The sequence below is a fragment of the Buceros rhinoceros genome, unplaced genomic scaffold, assembly GCF_000710305.1.
Source record: "Buceros rhinoceros silvestris isolate BGI_N320 unplaced genomic scaffold, ASM71030v1 scaffold33245, whole genome shotgun sequence".
Lineage (NCBI taxonomy): Eukaryota > Metazoa > Chordata > Aves > Bucerotiformes > Bucerotidae > Buceros > Buceros rhinoceros.
Window position 1 is genome coordinate 585 of NW_010413918.1, and position 25433 is coordinate 26017.

At 37.7% G+C, this 25433-nt stretch overlaps 1 protein-coding gene across 3 annotated transcripts; it reads right to left on the reverse strand.

The window, feature by feature from the left end:
* Positions 1 to 2168: 2168 nt before the first annotated feature.
* Positions 2169 to 21425, reverse strand: BCLAF1 (BCL2-associated transcription factor 1). Of its 3 annotated transcripts, none has more exons than XM_010136927.1 (13): positions 21284 to 21425; positions 20144 to 20217; positions 18223 to 18346; positions 16417 to 17322; positions 14318 to 14464; positions 14033 to 14202; positions 11223 to 11328; positions 10201 to 10285; positions 9287 to 9462; positions 7944 to 8124; positions 4540 to 4686; positions 2670 to 2879; positions 2239 to 2541 (listed from the first exon to the last, which is right to left on the reverse strand). In XM_010136927.1, exons 3-13 carry the CDS (start codon positions 18324 to 18326, stop codon positions 2536 to 2538), a joined length of 2238 nt encoding a protein of 745 aa, XP_010135229.1. In that variant the 5' UTR covers positions 18327 to 18346; positions 20144 to 20217; positions 21284 to 21425; the 3' UTR covers positions 2239 to 2535. The 3 variants fall into 3 exon arrangements, with proteins under 3 accessions (XP_010135228.1, XP_010135229.1, XP_010135227.1); XM_010136925.1 differs by having other exon boundaries at positions 14318 to 14989; XM_010136926.1 differs by lacking the exon at positions 4540 to 4686 and having other exon boundaries at positions 2169 to 2541; positions 14318 to 14989.
* Between the last annotated feature and the right edge of the window lie 4008 nt (positions 21426 to 25433).

Genomic DNA, 25433 nt, shown 5'->3' on the forward strand with positions numbered 1-25433 from the left:
AGTGCCATTACTCTAGTCCATAACTTGTCCTGTGGACCGATTCTCTAAGACCAAACACCAGGAGGAATGGTACTAGTGACACAAGCTGTAGTAACAGCAAGAAGCTGTTCTCGGGGCCTTGGAGGGTTTAAGTTGAGAAGAGGAAGGGCAGGACGTTTTCATGGGTATTTTGAAAAAGTGTTCTCCAGTACCTGCCCTAACAAAATGTACTTCTCACCCACTCCGCCTTCTAACTAACAAAGGGAAAACATCAGCACGACCGGATGGGAACAACTGCACACAGTCCGACCACAAAGCTAGGAAGAGGCTGGTCTCAAAAGGAACAGCACAACCAAGACAATGCAGTGTAACTGCGCCACCACCACCACCAAGCTTCTTTGGAACTGGAGGCACCAGCTGGGAACTTGTACAGAAACGCTTCAGGTAAGCAGGTACAACTCTGAACAGGAGAGACGGGACGGACCTGCAGGATCTCCGTAACAGGATTTTGAGAAAGGCCAGCTTTAAGAAGTGAGGGGAAGAGACACGGGGCTTCACGGTTAAGGCTGCAGCCTTTCCCCCTGGAGACAAACCAAAGCTATCACCAGCACAGCAGGGAAGCATTACTGCAGCGTTAATGTAGCTGCTCGCTGTTCAATGCTTCTGATGGTCCCCGGGAAGTTAGGAGGATGTGAGATTCAGTTCAAGCCAAGAAACCGAGTGACTGCACAGTACAGACTAACAGCTCCTGGATTCTGGGGGTTTTGATTGTTTGGGGCTTTTTTACCTGTGAAATTAATGTCTGATTCTCCCTGAACTGCATGGTTAATTTCATAGGCACACCAAGCAGGGATGAAGCGGATTCAGAATCTGCTTCATTGCTGCAGAGCCATGAGACAGCATGAATTATTGAACTCAAAATGCAGTTAAACAGACTATACCACGAGAATGCTTGCGAATTTTTGCTGTCACCCTTAACATTCTGTAGGTTCAGAGTGGACCTACCACTAACCTAACTTGGTGGTTTTGTTGGACTTGTTTAAAAATAAACAAACAATTGGAGACTGATTTCTGCATTTTGACTACAAAAATACTACAAGCACAACTATTTAGAAAGCAGCGTGGAAGAAAGTAAGACTCGTTTCTCCCTCCTCTTGCTAACTTAGCTTTTAGCATTGGGTTATAATTTCAAATTTACATATTTTATGAAGTGGAACACTAAAGAAAGGTACTTCCAGGGCACTGTAATGAACACACAACTTATAGAAAATGTTTAGAATACCTGATGTACCTTTACTGATCCAGGTTTTAACATATCTTGCTTTACATTACCAGGGATTTTTGTGGTGGCTTTGTTTTCCCCTCCGCCCAGCCACCCCCCTCCCCCCACTTTCTCTTGCCACATTACATGCCTGGAGAGGCACGTCCACATAGAGAAATTAAAGAGGCAGTTTTAACAAACTGGAACAAAAATTGCTAAAAAAGAAGCTGCACTGATACTGCCAATCACTTCTTAACCAAATTGTTCTGCTGATTAAGTTATCAATGGAAAGCTGAAACTATAACCACCAGTGGCTCTGAAAACACCACTTGCACTTCATACTTTGTGACATCAAACTTTTCTTGCAGCGAGTTCAAACCCTAGATTTATAAAACCTGAAAAACCTGTATTAAGTTACCCCTGACAAGAGAAGCCTCTTTTAATGACGGAGCAAATCACTAGGTGTCTGTAACATGTGACCGATCTGTGCTACACAGAAGCTACAGGAATTAAGCTAGTTGTAGGAAGTTCTGCACTAACCACAGAGATGGGGGAGGGAACTCCAGCTGTCACATCTGCAAGATTCTAGCAGCAGTGACTTGGAAATAGGTTTCTAAAACTCACATTCCAAAAGGGAAATAACGCACTCAATACTCACTTTAGTATTTCAATACGTATGTATTTCTCTAGGCTACTAGGAGTGATAATTTCACTCTCAGAGATAAAATTCTTGCCGCACTCTAGCAGGGTGGAGTAAGAACCTAGGTTCATCACTGACACTGTGGAATGGTCATTCTTGTGAACTAACGTACAGCCAGCATTTTGTTCAACTGGGTAACTGGATGACTCGTAACTACCCTTATATACACTTCTTATTAAAAAGCAACAAAGAAGTAGTAACGGGTGTATAAAAAATGCTGCTCCAAGATTTCAGGTGTGCAGAGCTGCAAGTTTACTTCAGAATAAAACACAGACATAGGGGAGAATCAAAACTTGTAAGAGTTGTACTTGACCATATATTTGGACAAAGCAGAATTACGCTGAATGTAACAAACAGTAAAATTTCTTAAAAGTTGTTACAAATATTTTACTTTCTACCTGTACGATCATTAACAGTTTACTATATCAAGATTTTTTTCTAAAGGCTTAGAACAAAAACAATCCTTCTAAACTACTTTCCAACAGTAAAATTTAAGTAAAACGCTTACATTCATTTAACAACAAAAAAAAACATATTAAAAATGTTCTGTGGATGGTGCAAGAGCTGCTCTTTCAGCTACAACTTTCTTCCAGGGTTACTCCTGTGGAAAGAAAGAAAACAGTCATGTTGTAAACTGTTAATAACCAGAGCGATGCCCCTCACACCCACACAATTAATTCCGATACTGCAAGATGAACTGTCTGACCTGCAGTTCACTAAACCGTTTACCTTTTCCTCTTTGCGTCTGTCCTTCTCTTCATTATTCTCAATCGTTTCTTCTTCATCTTCCACAATTCCATCCCCTTGATATTTGTCATGTGTCCACTTCGGACTGCTACCTGACTTTTTGAAGTTAAAACGCCCTCTGCCACGCTGGAAAGTACCACGGCCTCTTCCTCTTTTGGCCCAATAATCCACACCATCGTCTCTGTCATCATGCTACAATAATACCAAAGAACAAGGTTAGAACACCTCTTAAATGTACCCCCCTCAAATGTTAGTACTCTATCACAGGAAAAAAACAAACAATTAAGAGAACCTAACAGTTCAGATTCTAATTTACAGAATACATGACAAAGTATATCCTTACAATTCATGATGCTTACTAACTAAAACAATTTTATTGTTGTGGTTTTAAGAGCCCTTATTAGCTGTGAGTTTACTCAAATGTTTGTGACAGTTATCTGTCACTTATCTTCAGAAGATTTACAAGTTTTGAGAAATAAAATCTACGATTTTAAAGGAAGAAGCTCTACAAACATGCTAGGATTTATTTTTTAATTCATTTTTACTTTAATGTAGAGAGTTTCTTTATAGTTATTAAGGAAAAGCAACTAGGTAACTGAAAGCAGTTTTCAAAAACCCTGCTTCACCTGCACAACATAGGCAAAACGAAGTCTAAACTGTTTAAATCTGACATCAACAACAGTTGAGTTTCTCTGGTTAATAAGCTTTAAATTTGCTATCCTGCTACCAAATAGAGCCTTACATAGTTTATACGTCTTCTATCAACCATTCCAAGTACTGCATAAACACTACAGACAATCAGTCAATATAAAAAAAGTTTATGTTCAGAAGAGTGAGGTACACTTGCTTCAACATTTTTTTTTTCCACTTGTGATTTGGAAAGATATCTGAACTATTAAACACATACCACACCTATATCAAGTAGTTTATTAACAATCATATAAGAACAGTTGAAGGATGGCCATTAAAAAACATTTTTAGAGATGAGAAAAAAGTTTAATAGCTACAATTATTTGTTCTAGCTATCACAGAATTTCTTAATAGATAGATTATCACATCTCTTTCCATATTTATAGATCAGAAAAGTTTATGCATGTGTGGGGAAACAGGGGAGAACCCCTTGTACAAACATCTGAACTGCGACTGCATTCTTTCTCGGCTTGCCTGTTAACCTATTTGTGATAAACTACAATGCTACAGGACATGGTCTAATCTGCACTACTTAACGTTTTTCAAAGGTGAAACAATATCCTTAGAAGTTTGCATTGTTAAGAAAATCAGCTGGAACAGTGGCTACGTATTTAGCACACTACACTACTTGCTGGGCGGTTACACCAACAGTCCTTTCATAATCCAGATGGGAAAAAGGCATCAACACCAACGTGATTTTCTTAGGACTATCACACTACTCAACTAAGAACAGAAGGGCTGCTAATAACAGAGTCAGCCTACATACATCCACAAATACTGTCAGCTTTTCCTGATCTTCCATTTCTGCAGACTTCCCGAGAAATCTAAGGCAAAGTTCAAATGCCGTACAGACATAAATCCAGGAAAACACAGCACAAGTCTTTTTGGTTTAATATTTGGTTTTAATAATTTTATTCTGAGTCTGCCTTCTTCCCCACCTTCACTGATGAAAAGTTTTGGAAATCAATTCCATGTCAGGCCTCCTCAGTTACTGTCAGCCTGCTACAGAGAGATGCAAGAGAAGCAGACCAGGCGCTACAACCACCCTGTTTTCATGGTTAGGTAACTGAAGTCCCTGTCTGAACATGCATGCTACTTCTACGCTTGTAGAGAGTTTGAAAAAACAAAAGCATGCATAAGATATTGAGTTCTCCACACCCACCAAGAAGTATTTCTTGCTTTTTGGGGTATATTCAGGATCCCATTCCTCTTCCTTCGGCCTCTTCTGAAAAGTAGTATTTGAGTTGCTGGGACCAGTATTTGTTCCAGCAAAGACTCCTCTGGCTCTTCCTCTGCCCCTAATTCGAAACTGATTAACCAAAATGACATTTAATCCATTTACATAAAACCACAAAGACGAGTTCAAGTTCTCTATTACTAAAAATGCTCTTTCTGTGCTCAGAGTATCCGCAATTTTCAAATTCGCGTATTACCTTAAGTAATATATTCAAGCATTACCTCTGAGATAATGATTCTATTAAACTTAATTGAAACACATTTGAGTTCTTGGTATAAATTCATCCACAACCAAAAAGAAGTTTCCTTGAATGCTGGTAAACCAGTGGGTTGCAACAACAGGTCAGAAGAAGCTTCTGAAGCTGTTCACAGACAAAAACAAACAGCAAAACTAAACTGAAAGAGGGAGAAAACTATCAGGGGAAAAGAAATGTCATTTATGGAGTTAGTCGTATTGGTCATGAGAAAGTGATTCTAGAGTATTTACAAACAATGCTGTTTTCAAGAAAGTATATCCTCTTTGCATTACTCAAGCATTTTCATCCGAGAATCAGAAACTTACTTTAGTCCCAATTAAATTTCGAATGAGTAAATCTTTACTCAGAAAACTCAGCAGTGTGTACTGTACAGAGCACCAATGCTTTAAGTAAAAAATTAGCGTCTTAAATATTCATCATGAGTTACCAGGATTTTAAAAAGTTAGGCTAAAAACTCTTAAAGCACTAAGAAGTAATATATAAAGTTTCTCAACACGTAAGTTTGTAGCTTGTAGAAAATATTAAACAAGAGTTTACATCCTCCATTCAAGGGAAGAAGAACAGTTGGGGTTGGGAAGATAAGACTACTAAAACCTGCAGTCAATACAGAACATGGTTTCCACAAACACCAGTTAAGAACACCAACTGGTTCTTCATACAGAAATGTGACTGGAAATTTATTTCATTTGTTAAAAATATGTATGTTCCATAAACACAGACCAAAAAAAAATATAATTAATATAATTGAAAGAGGAGTATTATCCACATATAGTTCCACAAAGCTCCAACAATTTTAATGCAGAATTTATGTTGAGCAGTTTTAAAACTACTTGGAAATCAAAGAGCCTGAAAAATAATCCAGAAAAGGCTCCTGGAGAATCACTGTACAAGAGAGAAAATACTACATGCTTTTCTTCCGGTAACTTTGAAATGTTTACAAAACTAGGGCACAAGCAGTATCACAGTGGGGGAAAAAAGGATGTAGACAAAAATTATGACAGGATTAAATAAAATGAGACCAGCATTTCCCAGTATTGGATCCTATGATTCGCTTCAAGAAAAAATATCCAGAGCTTTCCTCAACACTGTATTAACACTCTCCCATCACCAGGTCACCTTTCAGGCAAAGAAATACAGGAGACGAAATCCACTATGGCATTATCTTTACAGACTTCCTTACTGCCAAGGCCACCACAAAAGAGAGTACGTTTTCTATATACAGAGAGAAAACTCCTCTCAAACAGAACTCCTACACAATTCTTTACTCTTACAAAATTCCTTAGGAGCTAGATACTAATGTCAGTGTCACTGAAAGATTCTACTTATCCTTATTTCTGTGTTCCTACTTCAAAACTATTCATGATGTTTACGTACAAGAAGCCCAGCATTAAATATTAGAGTCTATCAGCAAGCATGAGTGAAAAACCACTGCTGATTTAACAGAAAATTAATGGCTTAGTTTACACGAAAGACTCCCTTACCTGGCAAGCTCTGCTCTACCAGTGTATCAAGGCTTCCTGCTCTGGGGAGGTTCACAATCCAAACATTTTATTACATTTATTACAAAGACATTCCTACACTAGGCAGGTGTATGTTTCAATGCTATCTGAGCTGCGTCCCTCAAGACCAGAGTCAGCAAGTTGGCCTATTTAGATTTTCTTGTTCAGACACATTTTGTTCAACAAGCCTGTGCGAGACCACTTATGTCATTAGGGAACATTACCCAGATGTAACTGCATAGTCAGAACCGGCAGTAGTTAAATTAGTAGAAGTCTACTCAATTTCCAACTCACATCTACCCAAATGTCCTGTAAAGTAGTATCTCTATCCCAGTACATACAAACTGGTTTTGTGAAGCAGTAAGGCTTCCACCAATCAGGGGTTTTCTTCAACTCATTCTCTTTGAGAGCAGAGAGGATTTTAAACTCTTTTAACTCTGTGCCACTAGCTTCTTTGCTGATACTGTCATAATTCACGTCTACGCCATCCAAGGATTTATAGCTTTACGCCACAGAGACGTTCCTTATTATATTTATACTGAGCAAGTAACAAGAAGAAATTATGCATTTTTAGTATTAGAAAATTTGAACTTTACATTTTCTCCTAAGCAGCTACAGCTTTTTAGATGGAAGAGTCACTCCTTAACAAAGTGTTGCACACTTCATAGGTATGAAGGAATTACTACAAAATAACTCCTACCCATTAGGTAAGTTTATTTGCCAGTTTTCCCCAGCCAAACACAGAACTTGCCTTTTTTGTGGTTTTGTTTGGGAGTTTTTTGGTTGGTTTTTTTGTTTTGTTGGGAGTTTTTAAGTGTTCCTTACAATTTCAATGCCTCTGCTAGTGATTCCTAGTCTTCTCTAATATTTCTACACTTCCCAATTAAAGATCAGTAATTACATTAACATGGAATTTTAAAGATTTTTCTGAATACTATGGTGGTCAATGTGTCACTTTCCAAATCACAATGCTAAAACACATTCTAGAGCCGAATTAGTGAGCCTTCATGCTCACTGTGGCTAGTCCAGGCCAAAGAAACACTGAAAAATTACAAGCATACCATCTCCTCTCCTCAATACTGCTGTTTCAAGGTTGAGATATATCTTTAATTATGTGCCATTCTCTGTTCAACAAGTTACAGGCATCATACACAAAGGAGGGCAAAATCAAACCAAAAATGACAGGGGAAAACAGAAGCTGCAGGGAGTTAAGAGGTAACAGGTCACAAGTTTAATCTTTACAAAAAGGTAAATTTTCAGATCCTGTTAGGAAAAACATAAAAAAGGCAAAACAACAAGGAATAAGCATGAAATCGTTTTTCGCAGCCTCACGCCACAGTCTCTAATGGCATGCTAACGCCTATTTCCATACCAACTAACTTCCACTGGGCAGCGCTGGGGAGAACTCCCAACTTTTCAGGTTTGGTTCATCACATAAAAGAATTCAAGAATCACTGCTATGAAAGAAGTCTAGCCTAACATTCACCACTGCAACACTTCCTCATTTTGTTTGTTTTACTATTGCTATAGGAGAAGTGTTCATAATTTGGGGGAACCGTAAGAGAGCAACTTACAAAGGTGCCTCTTGGCCTGTTGACTCCTGCGAAACCAGAGTATTCTTTCTGTTCATGGTGGGTTTTGAACTCCTCTTCTCGTTCTTTCTTGCAATCCTTTTCTTCTCGAGAACTGGATGAGGAAGAAGATGGGGAAGAAGATGGGGAGGACCGAGCACGGTCTTGATCCCTCTTTTGTTTACTGAAAAATAAAAAGATACACACTGTGTGCTATTTTAAAAGTACAAGAGAGTCTGTAACATGCTATGCTAAAAGGGGTGTCTTTGTATTTTATGAAAAGCTATTCCCCCTTCTGGTTATAAAGTCACATACATGTTACGTATTTCAGATGTTAAGGTGAAGTACAGTTCCACTTTCCAGCCTCCTCTTACACATTTAAATGCAGTAAACATATATTATTGCTAGTGAGTTGGAAAGCAGCAGTCTGCAAACTGCACATACAGTTTTTCTAGGTTTTGATACCATCAAGAAATTCTGTTACTTTTAAGATCTGCCTTTCTTGTGAGGCAGAAAAACAGAAATTAAAGGGAAGGAAACCCTCAAGGCAAAGTTTTACAGTAACTTTACATAGATCAGTTTGCACACTGTTGAGAAGATACGGTGTGGGCTTCCCTATGTAGATGGCTGTATAGAATTAGCCAGGGGAAGATAATGTGGATACCAAAGTCAGAAAGTAAATGGGAAACAGGAAGCGTAAGTAAAAAAATCATTGTATATCCAGTACAAAGCAGGGAAAAAAATTCCTACAGCAGGACTTTTAGTAACCCCACAGTGGTACTGATTTGACCCAATTTACAAGATTTTAATATTCTACTCAAAGCAAGGTCATACCTGAAGTAACTCTTACCACTGCTACACAGTATCCACGAGATAAGACTAGTGGTTTTTTTTTTTTTTTCTTAAAAACAGCCCACTGGCTTTAGACAACAACAAAAATTCCCCTTCTCACCCATGTTAAAACCTAAGTATCAGTAATATTCCCATACTCTGGGTGTTATGAGTTGAAAAAGTGCGGAATCAAGCATAACGAGCCAAAGTTCTTACACAAACTGTTTATAGAAATGTACTGCATTGAAGTCCAACCTCCTGATGTAGCCTGGATAATAGGACAGATTAATTTGTCATTTTTTTTTTCAGTGTTAGCTTGCTATTCCAAAGTTTTTGTCCACATCCACCATAAGCCGTGTAAAAGACAGATAATACATATTTGCTGTAAAACAAATAATTTTAATTGTTTAAATTTAAATGTTCCATTATACATTGAAAATTGAAAGCAATTAAGCTTACAATTACAAAAGGCTAATTAGCAGCTAAATACCTATAAAGGGATTTCAAATATTTACCTGTCATCTTTGTAAGATTTGTAATCCTTGTAATCTTTTGGAGTTTTCTCACGCTTTCTTGACCCACTGGATTCCCTGGAACCCTTTGAGTCTCCTCGCTCTTTACTTCGCTCTTTTCTACGTCGGTCAATGTCATGCCGCAGATCAGCAGAATCACACCTTAATTTTTTATCTCCCTGAAAACAAATATGTATTTTTGGAACAAAATTTTGAAATAAAACATCCAGAAGAAAATCTGAATAAAAAGGCAAGTTGTGCATCCATTTTTTAAAAAGTGAGATAGATTTACCTATTTTTCAACAAACTCTTCAGCACACAAACTGACTTTAAGTGAACGCCCTTTACATGCAAAGGCTAGATCTAAAAAAACAACAACTAAGAATTTCAGTTTCAAACAAGCATTCCCATCCAACCAATGGCAGACAGACAATAATACATGGTTTGGGAAGATGTTTAAGTATTCATTTCTTCTGTTTTTTTAACAGAGCACAAGCACCTCTGCAATTCAACCGTACGATTCACTGACCACCTCAGTAGGTTTTTTTTTTTGTTTTGTTTTTTTTTACCTTTTACCTCCCTTCTATTCTTTGTCCTTAGGCAGCTTAATGCCACAAAACTGGTCAAGAAGTGTGCAAGAGGAAAGGAAGGGTGGGAGGACACTTGACCTTATATGCCACGTTATTAATACAGCAATATCATGCTACATAAACTGGCTTCTTGGTAACATGTTTTACTCAAAAGGGAAAAAAAAAAACCTGTTCTAAATGCAATAATACAACATATACATAAATATATAAAAAATACAATACACAGATTATTTTTCTATTTTTATACACAAACCAAGTTGAAGTTTAGATTTAACGGGAAACACAGTAAGTTTAGAAATGCAGGTAGGACATTTACTCAGAACCTACTTTTTGACTTTCTTCCTTAAAGACTCTCTCTTCACCTGCTAAACGGGTATGCTTCCTCAGGGTACTTGGAGATATGTCAATCCTCCTAAACGTAAAATAAAAGCAGTGTCTTGCCATGTGTGTATATGACTGTTAATGACCTCAGACATTTCTTTTCAACAGAAAACTGAGAAACAAGGCATTTTTGCAGTAGAACAAGCTTTTTGCACATAAAGCCCCGTCATCAGAATGCAGAGGCAGACTAAAAATTAAATATCTCAGTTCTGTTCTGTGTGATGTACGCTAAAAAAACACAAATACAGAAAATATGCAGTTTGATTTTCCACACTTTAAGTATAGCTTTGAAGATAGAAAAAGATGTTTGAGTTATTTCAAAAGATGAGCATGAGTATATGTAGCCACTTGAAAATCCACCGCCCCCCCAAGAAATCATCAACACTATGATAGTTTGCTGTAAAGTAAAAAATACTTAACAGTTCAGAAAACTTGCAAAGCTGGATACTGAATATGGAGATAATACATCCTCACATGCAACACAAATATAATACACTGCATCATAGAACTACGGCACATGATCAGAAACTTCATCTGCATGCCTACCTTCTTACCTTTCAGGCTCTCAAAAAACTGCTGTAAATTAACACACACAAACACTAAAGTAGTATGAGATGGAACATTTCACACTGAAGAAGAAAGATGCATGTACAGGGCTTCTTTTCATCTTCAAGACATATGCCCCTCAATATTTGAGCACTGCATGTGAGAAAAGTAGATATATCCCAAATGAGATACAGAGGTAGAGAAGACATCTGCTACAAAAGCACAGATGAAGCCAGACTTGGCTCAGATGAGAGCTCTTTTACAGAAGGGGGGTTTGGTGCTGTTTTCTGGTATTTTGTATTTACACAGAACTTGACAAATTATTCCATACAAATTAGAAAAAAATATTTTGGGTTCTCAAAAGAAATATTAGCAGACATTATTTGAAACACAAAGCATCTACACATGCAGTTAACATATACCTATGTATTTCTGGACTCTTTTGCCGGGTGCAGTGTTCTTCAGTAGCTTTTTGATATGCGGTGAACCTCTCATTTAGGGTCATTCCAGCTGACTTGAAGTATTGCTCTGTTGGTTACAATAGAAAAACACTGTTTCATTAGTTTAATTCAACTGACAGGTATTTTACTCCTGACAGAAAAGGTAAGTAGCAGGCAAAAAACACAGTATTTCAAATAAATCTATTAGGACAAGCAAATGTGGTGTCTTTCCTATTTTTACACATTCTGTAACCCAAACAAAGTAACAGTGCACAGCATCACTGCAAATCTACTTATGACTATGCCATGACTGTATGACATCTATGTCAAGCATCATTTACTGATCGGACTTGCTCATTTTCAATGACATTTTCCTCTAATGAAAGAGAAAGGAGCAATTTCTTAAGACTCATTTTATACTTTGCCCATAAGAGAAAATGAAGCTACTTTGCATCATGAATACTTGCACTAAGTACATTTTAGTATTCATCTCATCTTTAAGTTAAAGACTTCATTCAGTGAAAACATTTAAGTAATATATGCTTCAATAACTACATGAATGACCTAACAATTTCTTGAGGGATTTCTAAAAGAATACAATTTCTTCATCTGAAGTTGTGATGATAAACAATCCAAGACAATTAACACCTATATTTAAATAAATTCATTTAAGCATCTGGCATCTTGGCAAACTTGACAACTTCTCTGACAAATTTTCTCCTTCCTTCAGAGACAGTTAAATTAGCAACAGCAAAACTCAGTTTTTAAACCAGCTCAACAAATGTGTTTAAATGTAGTATAGAAATACATAAAGTCATGAGCTATGAAATGTTACATATGAAGCAAGCTATCTGCTTAACAGGTCAACATACATCTGTATCAACTTACCGCCCGGAATCCAGTATTTGTCTCATAACCAACCATTAAAACTTGAAACGGCCACTACAAGGGTAGTGCCTCAATCATAATTCCATCAAACACAGGAATTTGAGCTAGCAACTCTGTTTTTATGCCATTTTTGCCAGGAAGACAGAAGGTTCAACTTTGCCTGTTTGGCATCTGTATCTTTCAACAGCTATTTTACTTTTGTAACATGGATTTTGCCATTTCAAAACACATTCCAGGACCTAGTTACAATGAAAAAGAAAACATCACTGGGCATTTTCAGCTCTACAGTAATAAAGAGCTGTTCAGACTGGTCGCATCACACCAATAATGAACATAACTTCAATTTGTCAAAAGAGTTACTAAAAGCTGATCACAGACCACCGTAAATTTCAAACTTAAAGAGAGGTTCTGCTATCAAAACCAACCACAAGTGTACATATTCCAATAACGTGACCAGACAGACTAAGCTGTTATATTTATCAGGCTTTTAACAAACAAAAGTTTACAGAAAAACAGTCTATTCTGTGATCAACATGTGACAGTGTCAGGAATATTATTTCACCTGCAGCTGACATATGTACCATATAAGCAAAAACTTAGAGAAAATTTCATTGGACTGAGCCTTAAATCTCTTTACACATGAATAAACCAGATACTTTTACAACAATTCATTATTCTCTAAATAGGCATCCCAGTAAGATTTTTGTTTTTAATTTAATATATTATCATAATCTATTATAGTTGACTATTACTTTCTTCAAAACACAGGAAATCATTTGGCTTTAGAAATCTAAATTTTGCCAACAAAATGAGACTTTTAATGGAACCTTAGCACATACTTCTATCATGCAAATCTTTGCAATTTTAGAAGCTAAAGCATCTTAAAAAACAATGCTTAAAGATAGATATGCTGAAACTGATCACCAAATTAACCATTTCGACTTCCCCCCTTTGTACGATGATACAACAACATGCTTCCACCAACAAATTCTTCTGTATTACCTCAGTACATTAAACACAAGAACAAGACAACAACCCAGTGAAATGAAATAAATGCTATGGAAAATGAACTTCCCAGACATCCTCACTGGATTTTAAAGAACTACCTATTTTTCCCCCCATTGGAAATCTTTGAGAGGGTCTTGTGACCTAAATGAAATACACGTACTTTGATGGTCTGGGTTTGGTTTGAGGGTTTTGGGGGGTTATTTTGTCACTGTTGCTTGGTTGAAGGTTTTTAAATGCTTACAGTAAGCAACTATTAAATCAGAAAATAATTAGTTTATAATTCATTTAATGGAGATTTAGCCACTGCCAAGTTCCTGTAAATGAAATTCCTGGCTCCAGCACTACAATACTGTCAAATAGGCATAAAATGAAATACCATAGTGTATTTGAGTAGCATTTAGAGCAAAATTTTCCTTACAAATCTTATTAGAAGGGATTTTTAATAATTATAGTAAGAACATGGAAATGAGCTCTAGGGTGCTCCAAAAGGAACACCATTGTATTTACAGTGCAAAAGACGCTTCTCAATCCACATTGCACCACTTAATATAAAACTGTATGTTAGTGCCATTAAATCAAACCAAATAAGATTGACCAATGTAGTATATTTAAACTACTGCAAAAATCCAAACTTTATAGGCTACCTAAGCTCAAAAATTTATCCACAAACTTAGTATAACTGCTATTATGCTCTACACTGCTTGGAATTTTTTTTAATATTATCCTCTGTGGCTATTATCTTTCTACTTATTTTTATGTAATCTCAAAAGAAAGAAAGTTTTTCTCTTTCTCTAAATCAACATTAAAGAGGGCTGGAATCTTCCTGCACTTAAGACAGCAAACAGGCTTAAACAAGGTGTCAGCCATGTATTTGGTATGATAAACTGAATACATACCTTTGACATGATGAACCAACGACACAATGTGCTGAATAAATGACTCTGACGTGCTTTTGCTGGCCTGTGGCAACTTAATGTGGTCAAAGATGGATCGGAACTCTTGCTCCTTCTTGACGGAATGGACAAGTGTGCTAGCAAGCAGCCTGTCTTTAGTCAAGGAAGCAGGTCTAAAATGCATCAACAACAAAAAAGAGACACACAGAAAGAAACCAATAGTTTAAATAAAGATGAATGACACTTGCAGACAGGTGGAGAACCACACTGTAAAGTGAAATAATTTACCTATTGGAATCATCAAGAGGTACCGGTGCCATTTTGAGTTTAACTTCAGGACGATGGGAGTCACTGGCTATCATTTTGATCCTAAGTGGGCTCTCCTCTCTGAAGGTGGATTTTTCTCTCGCATCCAGATTCTTGTGTAGAGGGGGACTGTAATCAAAGAGTTCTTTGAGCTTTTCAGACTTTACCTGCTCAGGCGACTGCGTTTCTTTCTTCATCATTAGTCTCTCAGAACTCTTGTCGTCTTCCTTGTGCTTATCTTTTGTTGCACTAGGCCTTTCCACTACATAGCCAGTCTCTTTAAGCTTAAAATTTTTCTCATCTCTAAATCCATCGCTCTCTCTATTGCCCTTGATTGGGATTTTAGATTTGTATTTGGTTCCTTCCTCCTCAGCATTCCGGTGAGATGCAGTAGGAAAATTTTTACCCTGATCTGCCAGGACAGACTTTCTGAACTGTCTGTAATCCTCTGTCTCCTCTGTGTCCTCCCCTTCAGAGTCATTAAACTTTTCTTTCCCAGTCTCTTTATCAACGAAAAAATCTAAAGTTTCCTGTTCCTCCCATTCCCTTTCTCCCTCTGTCCTCCCTTTTTCTGATCCTCTCTCCTTCTGGGCCTCCTTCTCCCTGGTATTACCCCTATCAAGCAGGTATACTCTAGACTCTTCATCTGTGTACCTGTGGATAGCAAAGAAGAGACTGGTAACTCTGGATTGCATTCATTCCAGTTCACTTGCATTCCTCTTTTGTGTCAATCCCACACCAAGAAGAAAATACATTCCTCTAAGCAATTCAACTTCAGCATGCAATGCCTCGCACACCTTTAAGACTGTACCCACAGTCACTCATGTATTACAGGAGGCATCTGAAGAACATAATGCCTTTCTGCAGAACACCTAGAAATTCTCTGCTTGAGTTTATTAAAAAACATAGAGATTGATTGTTTTTTCTTAATCAATACCCAGTTTCACATTTTTTCCATCAAATTCACATTAAATTTGGTAATTCAGACTGCAATTCCTTTTTGTAGCGAAAATGTTAAAGGAGTACCATAAAAAGTGAAATATTTTCAAGATCCTGCTCATTTCTAAAACAATTCCAAATCTGACACAGGCTTATTGCATTCACTACACTGTGTACAAGCAGGGAACATTTAGAAAGCAGCTCTCCTAAACACAGAAACACCCCAGTTAATCATTTCAGCCACTGCCTATCTATACACTGTCTTCACATGGCTCCTAATACCTTCGCCAACTCCAATACATCTAACCCAGGGAAAATCATATTTTTGATCTTCTAAGCAGCACATTTTTGCATAATAAATCACTGACTGGACAAGCTCATTTATAAGCCTGCAACCAAGCCTATATAGCATAGTCACAGCTTTGCTCTGTAATTCATTTTAGAAGAAATCCACTGAAGTCACATTAGAAAGGAACAGTCTAATGTCACTAAGATTTTTACAACTTCTAAAAATCACAATTATATTAAACATTCTTAAATTTGGTCTTAAAATTTTACAGTAATTGAAAAATACACACTGAACTATAAATATGTTGTCCTTCGCAGCAATGGAATCACACTCCAAGAATACCAAGACCTACCCTCTTTTGTAAGTAATGCAAGTCAAGGCATCAAAGTTGTCATATTGGACACAATTAGCAATTGATGCTGTTCATGTTAACAAAGAAATCATTATACCACATCTGCATTTTCAGATTTGCATTTCAAACTACACAAAGCATTAAAAATTTAAAATACTTAAACAGAATTCACCATCAAACAAGCCTGATGTGGTGTTCCAGTTACGGTTTTTCTTAACAACATATGGAGCCTAAGAAAAGACACCACAAAGGAAAAGTACAAACCCATTTTTCCTCAAGGATACATGTCCCTATCTCCACTAGCCAACGGCCAAGAACTTGAAGCATCTTAGGAGGAAAAGGCATATGTTTCAAGCTCAAATCCAATCAGACTAAAATTAGTAGTATTTATTCCACAGTACTTCATATTGTGTTTTACAAGACGCAGTGATGATCTTGTCAAAACTCTGACAAATGATAGCATTTAAAAAGGCAACATTAGGCTCATCATTTAATTCTTACCTTTTCATGAACTTTCCACCTTTTGCAGTTTCCTGTTCACCACCCTCAGGATAAAATGACCGCACGCGAGCCTCCTCACGGGGAGCGCTCTGTGATGGGATTGTCTTTGCAGGGCTTCTCCTTGAAGGGATATGATGCAACGGGCTATTCTGAGAAGGGCTGTAACGGCTAGAACCATTTCCAACAGAACCAGAGCCAGACCTCTCAGGACTATGCTGAATGGAATGGGAATGTTGAGGTGTGTCCTTTGCTGAGTGGGCTGTGCTAAGCAAAGGGGCATCAGAGCAAGATGAACTCTGACTAGGTGGCGTGGCAATAGAAGGACTATGGGGTGACCTTGGACTGTTATCATACGCTGAAAGGCCAGGCCAAATGTCGCCAGAAGCCGCTGATGATTTGTTAAAATCGTCAAGAGACTCTGATGGGTCATGTTCAAATGTATCTTTCTGTTCATCTTGTGATTTATTTTTCAAGGGGCTATCTTGTAAAGGAGCCCCTTCAGTTTTCTTTGCCTGCTTTTCCAGAGACGCACGTCTTTTGGAAGAGACAGGTGATTTGCTGTATGGGGATGAAGAACGAGATGAAGAGGACCTCGGGGACCTGGAAGACCTGTAAGATCGACGAGACCTGCTCCGGGACCTCTGGGAAGACACAGACCTTCGTTTTGGACTTCTGGAACGTGAACGGCCACGCCTAGGGCTTCGGGAGTGTCTTCGGTTCCAGACAGGCCTATAACCTCCACGATGGTATCTACCACCTCCTCCTTGATAATACCCTCTACCTCTTCCTCTGTAACCATAGGGACGTCTCATTCCTCTATTATTTCTGTAATCTCTGCGATAATCTCTAGAATAAACACGATCCCTGCTGCGAGATCGTGAGTATGTCCTTGACCGAGACCTAGAACTAAAATTAAAAAGCAAAAATTAACATTTGACAATTGGAGTACTAAAAAAATGCCTTGATGATACTAAATGCTAGATTTCTCAAACGCAGTCAGAATGGCAAAAGCAGCAGACTCACAGTCTTAAAGTAACTTCTACCCTTATTTGTATTTCTTATTTGTGTCTCAAAGGACTATAATAAACATGTCTGTACTCCAAAAGACTGTGAAACTTAAGACTGCAAAACTTAAGACTGCAGCATCACGATTAAGACATTACCAGCCTCAGTGGCCTGCCCTGCCATTTCATTAGAGATTATCACCACTCTGGAGCATGGCATTCAGTTTCTCAGCCACCACAGTTCACAGCCTGGAACGTGAAGTTACACTGACTCCCAGTTTAATATGCCAGCCTGTGGATAGCAGCTGATAAGGTACTAAACATTCAATTCAGCCCCTTCTTTTATGGGAGATGGTAATGCCCATAGTAAGAAAGTTGAGGAAAAGGCTGGAGGCAACTGAGAAGACAAGATACAGCAAAGCTTATCTGCTAAAGCCTTAAGTTACTCCAGATCTGAAAAGCTGTATGAGAAATACAGAACGTATCATAGAGAAAGACAATGGACGAAGAAAAAAAAAAAAAAAAAAATCAAGAGAAGCGCAAGGGAAGAATCAAACAAGCCTCAAATCATGAAGAACCATTAGCAGTCTGAAGTTATCTTGAGATACAGGAAAAAAGAAAGAACAGTCAAGTGCTGAACAAAGTAACCGAAATTACATTCAAAGCAGAATTTACCTACTATCTAAAATGAAGTAAGGTTCCCAAGCTCACTTTTGCCACAGTATCATGCAAGCAAAAAATAATTCCCAGACAAAAACTACTACATTAAACTAACTATTTATGCAGGAAGACATCGATTTACCTGTATCTCTTTTTTCTAGAATGGGATCTTGATCTTGACCTAGAGCTGGACTGAGATCTGGACTTCGATCTTGAAGAATGTGATCTAGAGTTAGATCGACCCATTTTTCCCAATAGATGTACTCCTTCCCAAAAGGAAAAGCAGTGAGGGGAGGGGGGGAAAAAAAGGGGAAGCAACTATTTAGAGTCCACACATATCATATAAATGAACAAAATTTTACATGCTAAAATGAAAATATTAGAAAGAGGTATAGCATTTCTAAACAAAATAACTTTGAAAACAATAAAGACATTGAATTGTAAATTAAAAGAACTGTATTTTAAAGAACTTGATGTAGCTCTAGTGCATGCAGTTTGTCTGAAAAGTGTAATAAAAGGTTTCCCAGATTTAATTGCAAAACAGTCCTATAGAACGGGAGATGAAGCAACAGAAAAAACATCTCTGCAAATTAAGGTAAGAAATAACCCAAGTCTGGACTATTACACATTTAAATCTATTTTTAACAAAATTCTTGCTATTTCTGTGGTTTAGTTTCCCTGCGTTTCCAATGCACTATCCTTCTCCAGAAAAAGTTTACAGGCCCTTACTCTGTACCTTTTACATAAGCAAAGAAAATGCCCTGAAGTATTCTGTCCAGCAGTCGTTGGTTTGAGCCAGGGGTATTATTTCTCTTAACCACATGCACTGAAGCTAATCACTCTGATCCGATTTTCCACCAGTCAGTATGCCCACCCTGCATCTCTTTAGGTTAACTTTGCTTTTTAAACTACATATGAAGTGTATGATCGACTTAAAAGATTTTAACAACTGGTTAAATAATATGGCTTGCAACAGAATAACATTTTTCAGATGAAAGTAATCTATGAAAACTACAATTGATTATATAGCAAAGAGTCCTAGAAGGAAATAAACTCATAATAAACTACCATTTCTTCTTATGTACAATCATAATATTTAGAAAAAATTACTGCTAACCATAAAAAAATAAAACCCACACCTTTTTCTTTTCAGACCAGTGGCTAAAAATCCGCAATTTAATTAGTAAAAACTAACTTTGACCCATTATAATTTTCTTTTGAAATTGTCCGGGTTCAAAATAAAAAAAAAAGTTACATTAGATAACCTGAATATAAACCGTGAACAAGTAAATACAGTTTTAGACCTTTGTATGCTCAATACCTATAATCACTGTTTAATAATTAAAACAAAAATAGAAAAAAAATTAAAACATTTAGCTTTTGAATTGCAAAGACGCACAAAAGCCTAAAATTATTGTATTGAAAATACAAGTCCAACACAACAAGCATTTTCTGTCACAAGGTACTTTATATAATCTTTCTTGTTACCTGGGTGATATTTAAATTATGTAAGGACAAACAAACAACATTAAAGCTTAAAGTTAACAAAATTTCAGAGATATTAGACACCCAGGAAAAAAACCCAAATAGAAAAGGCAGACCAATCTTTCCCCTACCAACTGGTCCCTTCTGCCCCAGGACTTCCCCCCCGACAGTCACACAAAAATTTGCATGGGCCCAAAGAGATGTAACCTTGTCTGAAACTAACACAGCAAAAAATTTTAACCTAAACTAGCTTTCCATTTAACTAGAAAAAGATTTACCTCAGAGAAGAATAATATGTTGAATTCTGTCTTTTATTGGCTCCTTCCATTAAAAAGCAAATTTGCATAGTCTATATTCAGAAGATGGTTTCTAATTCATCACGTTCAATTAAACCCACATCTACTCACAGGCAACAAATTCAGAGTTTGTAAACTGCTGTACAACATGAAGCATAATAATTTTCCAAGAGTGACAGAAATAAACCACTCCTGGTTTTTTGCTATTGCAAGTAATTTTCAGATCAAACTTTAGATGCACCGCAAGTTTATAATACCACCCAGCTTTACGGGAAATCTTACCTCAAGCTGTTAGTTGGTGCCAATGAAGCAATTATTTCAAAACTCTCTATTTGTGCTCTCAGCAATACTGATCCCTATAGAACAGAAGAAGAGACTGTCAATGATATAAACTTTTACTAAAGGGCAGGTAATACCTTTTGCTTACATGGGCTCAAACATGTTTATCATGAAAAGACAACACATAACAAACCATCATCGTCAAATAGTAAACGTCCTCTCAGACTCCATGAAGCTGCACGTTAAGACTAGAGCAGCTAAAAAGCCAGTGCCAAGGGGCAAACAATATTCCCCTTCCATACACGATAGCTCCTCCTTCAGCCTTGCTTACAGCGCTGTATAATGCACAATCTTCACCTTCACAGCAACCCTGGCACCCTTTGGGTCCTCCAGTGAGCAGGCTCTTGATCCCCAGAAACCACTTTTGTATGACTAGGTTATCAAACTGGCTTAATGAAGGACCAAACAAGTGCCAGAGCTGGGTTATGGGGGAAAGAACAGCATGTAGCCAGGAGGAGAGGGCAAAAAGGACAGTAGTAAACATTAGACCAGCATGAACTCTAACACACAGCTTTGTACTTAACTGGAGCTATTGTTCTGGAAAAAAACAAAAATGAAACAAGGATTTAGTGAAAGCTTTACCTGAGGTTTCTTCTGCAACATTTATACAAGCATTACTCTGTTACACCTTCCTGTTTAAAAACCATACTTACATGAGTTTACCCAAAGAACCAATATCTCCTTTAAAAATCAGCTCTTTTACAGAGAGAGTGTATGTATACAGAAACAAAGCATGGCTATAATACTGAAACCAGTCTCAAAAGTATGAATTTTTCACTGTCCTCAGCTTTTAAATACCTCAAAGCCTTAAGACTATACATACATCTGTAGTCTGGCTCAACATCAAGCAGTCTTTCCAATTCCACTCAAACAACTTGGAATTTTGTCCCAATTCAATACAATGGGATGACTCTCATAGAAATTTTGCATCTCAGCAATTATTCATTAAAGCCAAAGCTGTAAGACATTGACTGCTCCTAAATGACTCTTTCACACTTGTTCACAGACATTTTCATGGTTTTCTTCATCTAAAAGACACTTAGCACTTGTGTTCATAAACACTGCTTTCAGAAGCCCACTTACCATTCACTAGTAGTGACCAAGATATTTCCAATTTCTACAAAATATATGCTTTAATAAGATTAGTTTTTACTTCTCATCATCAGCAAGCATGAGTCTCTGAAGGAGCACAGTAGTGTATCGGACCATTTCAGATCTTGTCTAGACAAAAGGCAAGATGGTATTAGCTAGCAAACGTTAATTAAGGCATTCAGAAGTCTAGTACAGAAAAAGTAATACAAACTTCAGCTGAAGGGTTGATGTCCAGTCTGAGATTTTAAAACAATATTTAATCATCTCTACTTCTGACTTCTAAAAACAATCTACCAGCGGTAGCTGAAATCCAAAATCCTAATTTAGACAAGTCTTATAGAACAAGATAGTTACTTCACCTTTAAAACCTCTAGGCAGAAGACAGGATCTTAAATTACTATAGCTCGAACTCTAGCAATCACTTCTGCACAGTTTTAGGTATCTTTTTTAGCAACTAGTAAAGGTGAGAAAATAGACACAGTTGTGGGGTTGTTGGTTTTTTTTAAACAACCATTGGATATACCATGCCCCATCCTGGCAGATACCCTTCTTCCTCGCTTTTTTTTTTTAAGACGAGTATGGATATACTGGAAAGCATTTTTTTAAAAAAGGAATTTAAAATAGAAAACCTTAAATACTGATCAAAAAAACCCTTCAACTATTTGCAGCTTTCAACTCCATTTAACTCTAATAGATAAGATGGACAAACAAAACCCCCTTTTCCAAACAATGTTCATACGCAGGCACAGAAGTGAAAAGACTACATAGCTGTTTTCTGAACAAACGTTGGTCTGTGCAAATATTCTCACAATATTAAAGAATCTAAAATCTTATTAACCTCTTAATTCTCTTAATTAATTTAGAGAAGAACAGTGGTAGATATAGAAATATGTAGGAAAACACTCCTTTATAACAGTAGGTCTACATGCCTCACATTTTCATGGGAAAAGTACACATTCCCCTGAAAGCATCACAACTACAAAATACTGTTTCATGGTATAAAAAAAAACCCACCACCCACAGCCTCTTCTTGTAGTCTCTGGTGCTCACTGTCAGTCTGTAGCAGCTACACCGTGTCAAGTAAGGGCAAGGAAAAAAGAGGTGATAAGCATCACACATTGCTACACAACATCATCAATCAGTAAATCAAAAGACTAGCTGTCCCTCTCCCTTCAGCACATAAAGCTACCCCTGGGCTAGTCTCAGATAAGACCCAGAGCCAGCCAAAGGTGCTCTTTAAGAAGGTGACAGGCATCATCACTAATACCGAGCATTTTTAAGAGGATCACGACTTTAGGAACGTCGTCTAGGCTTGAAACACTAGGGCTGTAATCCACGTGTTTTTTGCAACTCAAGCTTCTTTTTCCCTTGCTTTCTGTCCCAAGTATGTGAAAGGAGATGCTTGGCTCTCAACCATTTCACTCCTGTGTTAGAAAATCTAGAAAGGAAGCTGTTGCAGCTCCACAGTACTTTGAACCAGAAAAGCTGGCATCGCTTGTTTAAAGAAACAGTCCCATCTCTCCTATCCTTTGTTGCCTCACATTCCTGACGATCTTCTCCCTTACACCAGCACAAGTATTTCTGCAGCCACACAATGAATTAGATCAGAAAATGCACAGACCACCTGGATTAGTTTCCATAGAAATTATTCTTCCAATACAGTTCACGACACAGCCCCACAAACATTTGGGCCAACACAGGGAAGTCACAGTAGCAGCCAGACAGGCCCGCTTCTTCTGGCAGCGCTGCCATCTTAAAACTTTCCTGAAACTAGCTTGACAAAGCCATCAGCACCAACGAACTTGGAAGTTAACCTTCTTTAACAGTATTTGCAAGCAGCTTCAAAAACAAACCCATAAACAACCCACAAAACCCCCCAACCATGCACCTACAAAACAGCACCACCTGCAAACAACCAAAATTTAACACGGAAACCCAGACATTTTTTAAAAAATTGATAGTCCACTCCCTGTCAGATACTGAGTCACATTCATGATCAAAGAGAGAGTCGAGAAAAGTTTCTTAATGACACAGCAGCAGGATCTTTGGGTGTCTTAACTCAGCCTCAGCCAGGAAGCATAACCATCAAGCAAGAACAAGATACACCACAGAACCAGGCTTATCCCACTGCAAGCAACACAATAACGAACAAGTAAATGTCACTATTAGCATGAAGGACAAAGAACACTGTTTCCAATTCCTTTTAAACATTATTTTAAGAAGTCTTTACTACACCACTGATGTTAAAGTTTTCTCAAAGTACACAGACTGCAGATGTAACATATCTGTTAAACCATTTTAAAAGTTCTACACCACATGGAAGTTACTGAAGACCTCTTAAAACTGTTATCCCCACTCACGCTAGCGAAACACTGCTTCCTCTTAGCTTCATCATTCTAGCTATCCTCCAGCTACAGTTATTTAGTAGTCTGCACTTCTCTTGCTTAAGCATTACTTGAAAGCTGTCAGGAAGATTTAAGTCAAAATCTTGTTAAAGTAATTCACAAGCTGTTGCCATAACGTATTTTCATTCAGAGATTCAGGCTTCAAAAGAAATGAGGATTATACAACCAGGGCAAAACAGAAGGGGGTAGGACAGTCTTCAAGAAATACCACAGAGTTTGTAGTATTCTCTCATAATACACACGCTGAATTAAAGACAGTCTTATTGAGAGAGTAGTGTCAGGCAACTATTTAGTGCCTGTACATCTGCCGTGATTTCTTAACCATTCTTTACCCACCCCAAAAACTTAACAGTGGCACATCACAAATAAGAATAGAATGCATTTCCTTAGTGACTGTAAACCCATGCCACTTAGATCATCAATGACTAGAATCTTACAAATACCAGAATACCATAGCAAATTTGCCCAAACTATCTTGGAATGTACAAATAAGAGCTGGGACCGGTATTTTCTCCCTGTTTAATATTCTTGCTATATAATATCTTCATTACATCCACACAGTTACAAAGACAAAACAAACCTATGTAAGAGTTACAGCATGAAACATCAACTGGACTGTTAACACATACAAAGGCCTTTCTCCCTAATTCAGTAATTTTTTTACAGAAAACAATATAAGATCTTTGCAAATTAAGTCAACAAACAGCATCCTAGTAACAGTAAAATCAGCTTCTCGAAGCCATCATATGATTGGTAGCTAGTCTTTTACATAATACTATTGGCAAACAAAAGCATGTTTCTCTAACTAAAAACACAGAAACCAAAGTGACTATCTCTAACCATTTTGTCAATACACAAAAAAGAATTAATATGCTTTTGGATACACATTACTTTGGATAGTCATCCTTGTTATTTTTGAGTTAGTGTTTTAAACATTCTGCCTTTACACAGGGATTTCCACAACCTCTCTGCAATAAGCTATGAGCGTGCTGCCACAGAAAAGCCAATCTTCTGCCCTCATTTGTTCCAAGACTGATACTCATATAGGTGTTTGGTGAGCTGGAGCAGTGAAGCGATCCAAAAGAAAAATACTCTGGACAAAAAGACAAAGCTAACTTTCCAGCCACATCCCCTCCCAGATCCCATTGACCAAAAGGCTGCACGAAGGCCAGCGCCAGCACAACGTACAAATGCAGCAATGCACTTCTTCAGAACACCTTTGTGCAAATTAACCAAATACAGTCGTAACCCAAAGGCTTACTTTCGTCAGCAGCTTCCTTCAACTACCTCCACTACTTGTGAACAAACCTCAAAAGTTCTCTGACATTCCTCAAACCCCTACACCACAACTTCACCTTGACAACCAGCCTGAATCTAATCCACCTAAATACGTGCACCCTAGCTCCAAACAACACCTCTGCTCACCCTTTCTAAATTTCTACAACCACTCCCAAGTTTTCTGTATCCCCAACAGCAACAGGCCCTTCCCCATGGTACACACTCCTCCCTAATTCCCCCAAGAAAGATTCCCTCAGCTACCCGCAGCCTTTACATGAGGAAATGCTCCACAGAGCCAGGCCCACTAAAGCCTTGCTCAAGCCATCGAGCCAGCTGTCAGGTGACAGGCAGTCACACCACAAGTCCTAATAAATGTAACGCATTAAACCTCTTTCTGCCATTCAGCACAGCCTGTCGCCCAACATCAAAAGGAAAGAGTTGAAGAAAGCAATTCCTAC

Bases quoted from the DNA above. Each gene is read 5' to 3' on its own strand.
- BCLAF1 (XM_010136925.1), bottom strand. From the start codon at position 18,326: ATGGGTCGATCTAACTCTAGATCACATTCTTCAAGATCGAAGTCCAGA. The intron at 11,329-14,032 runs GTATGTATTCAG...TGTAACCAACAG, and splicing joins GTTGGTTCATCATGTCAAAG to AGCAATACTTCAAGTCAGCT. The intron at 8,125-9,286 runs GTAAATATTTGA...TTTATTTTTCAG, and splicing joins AAATCTTACAAAGATGACAG to TAAACAAAAGAGGGATCAAG.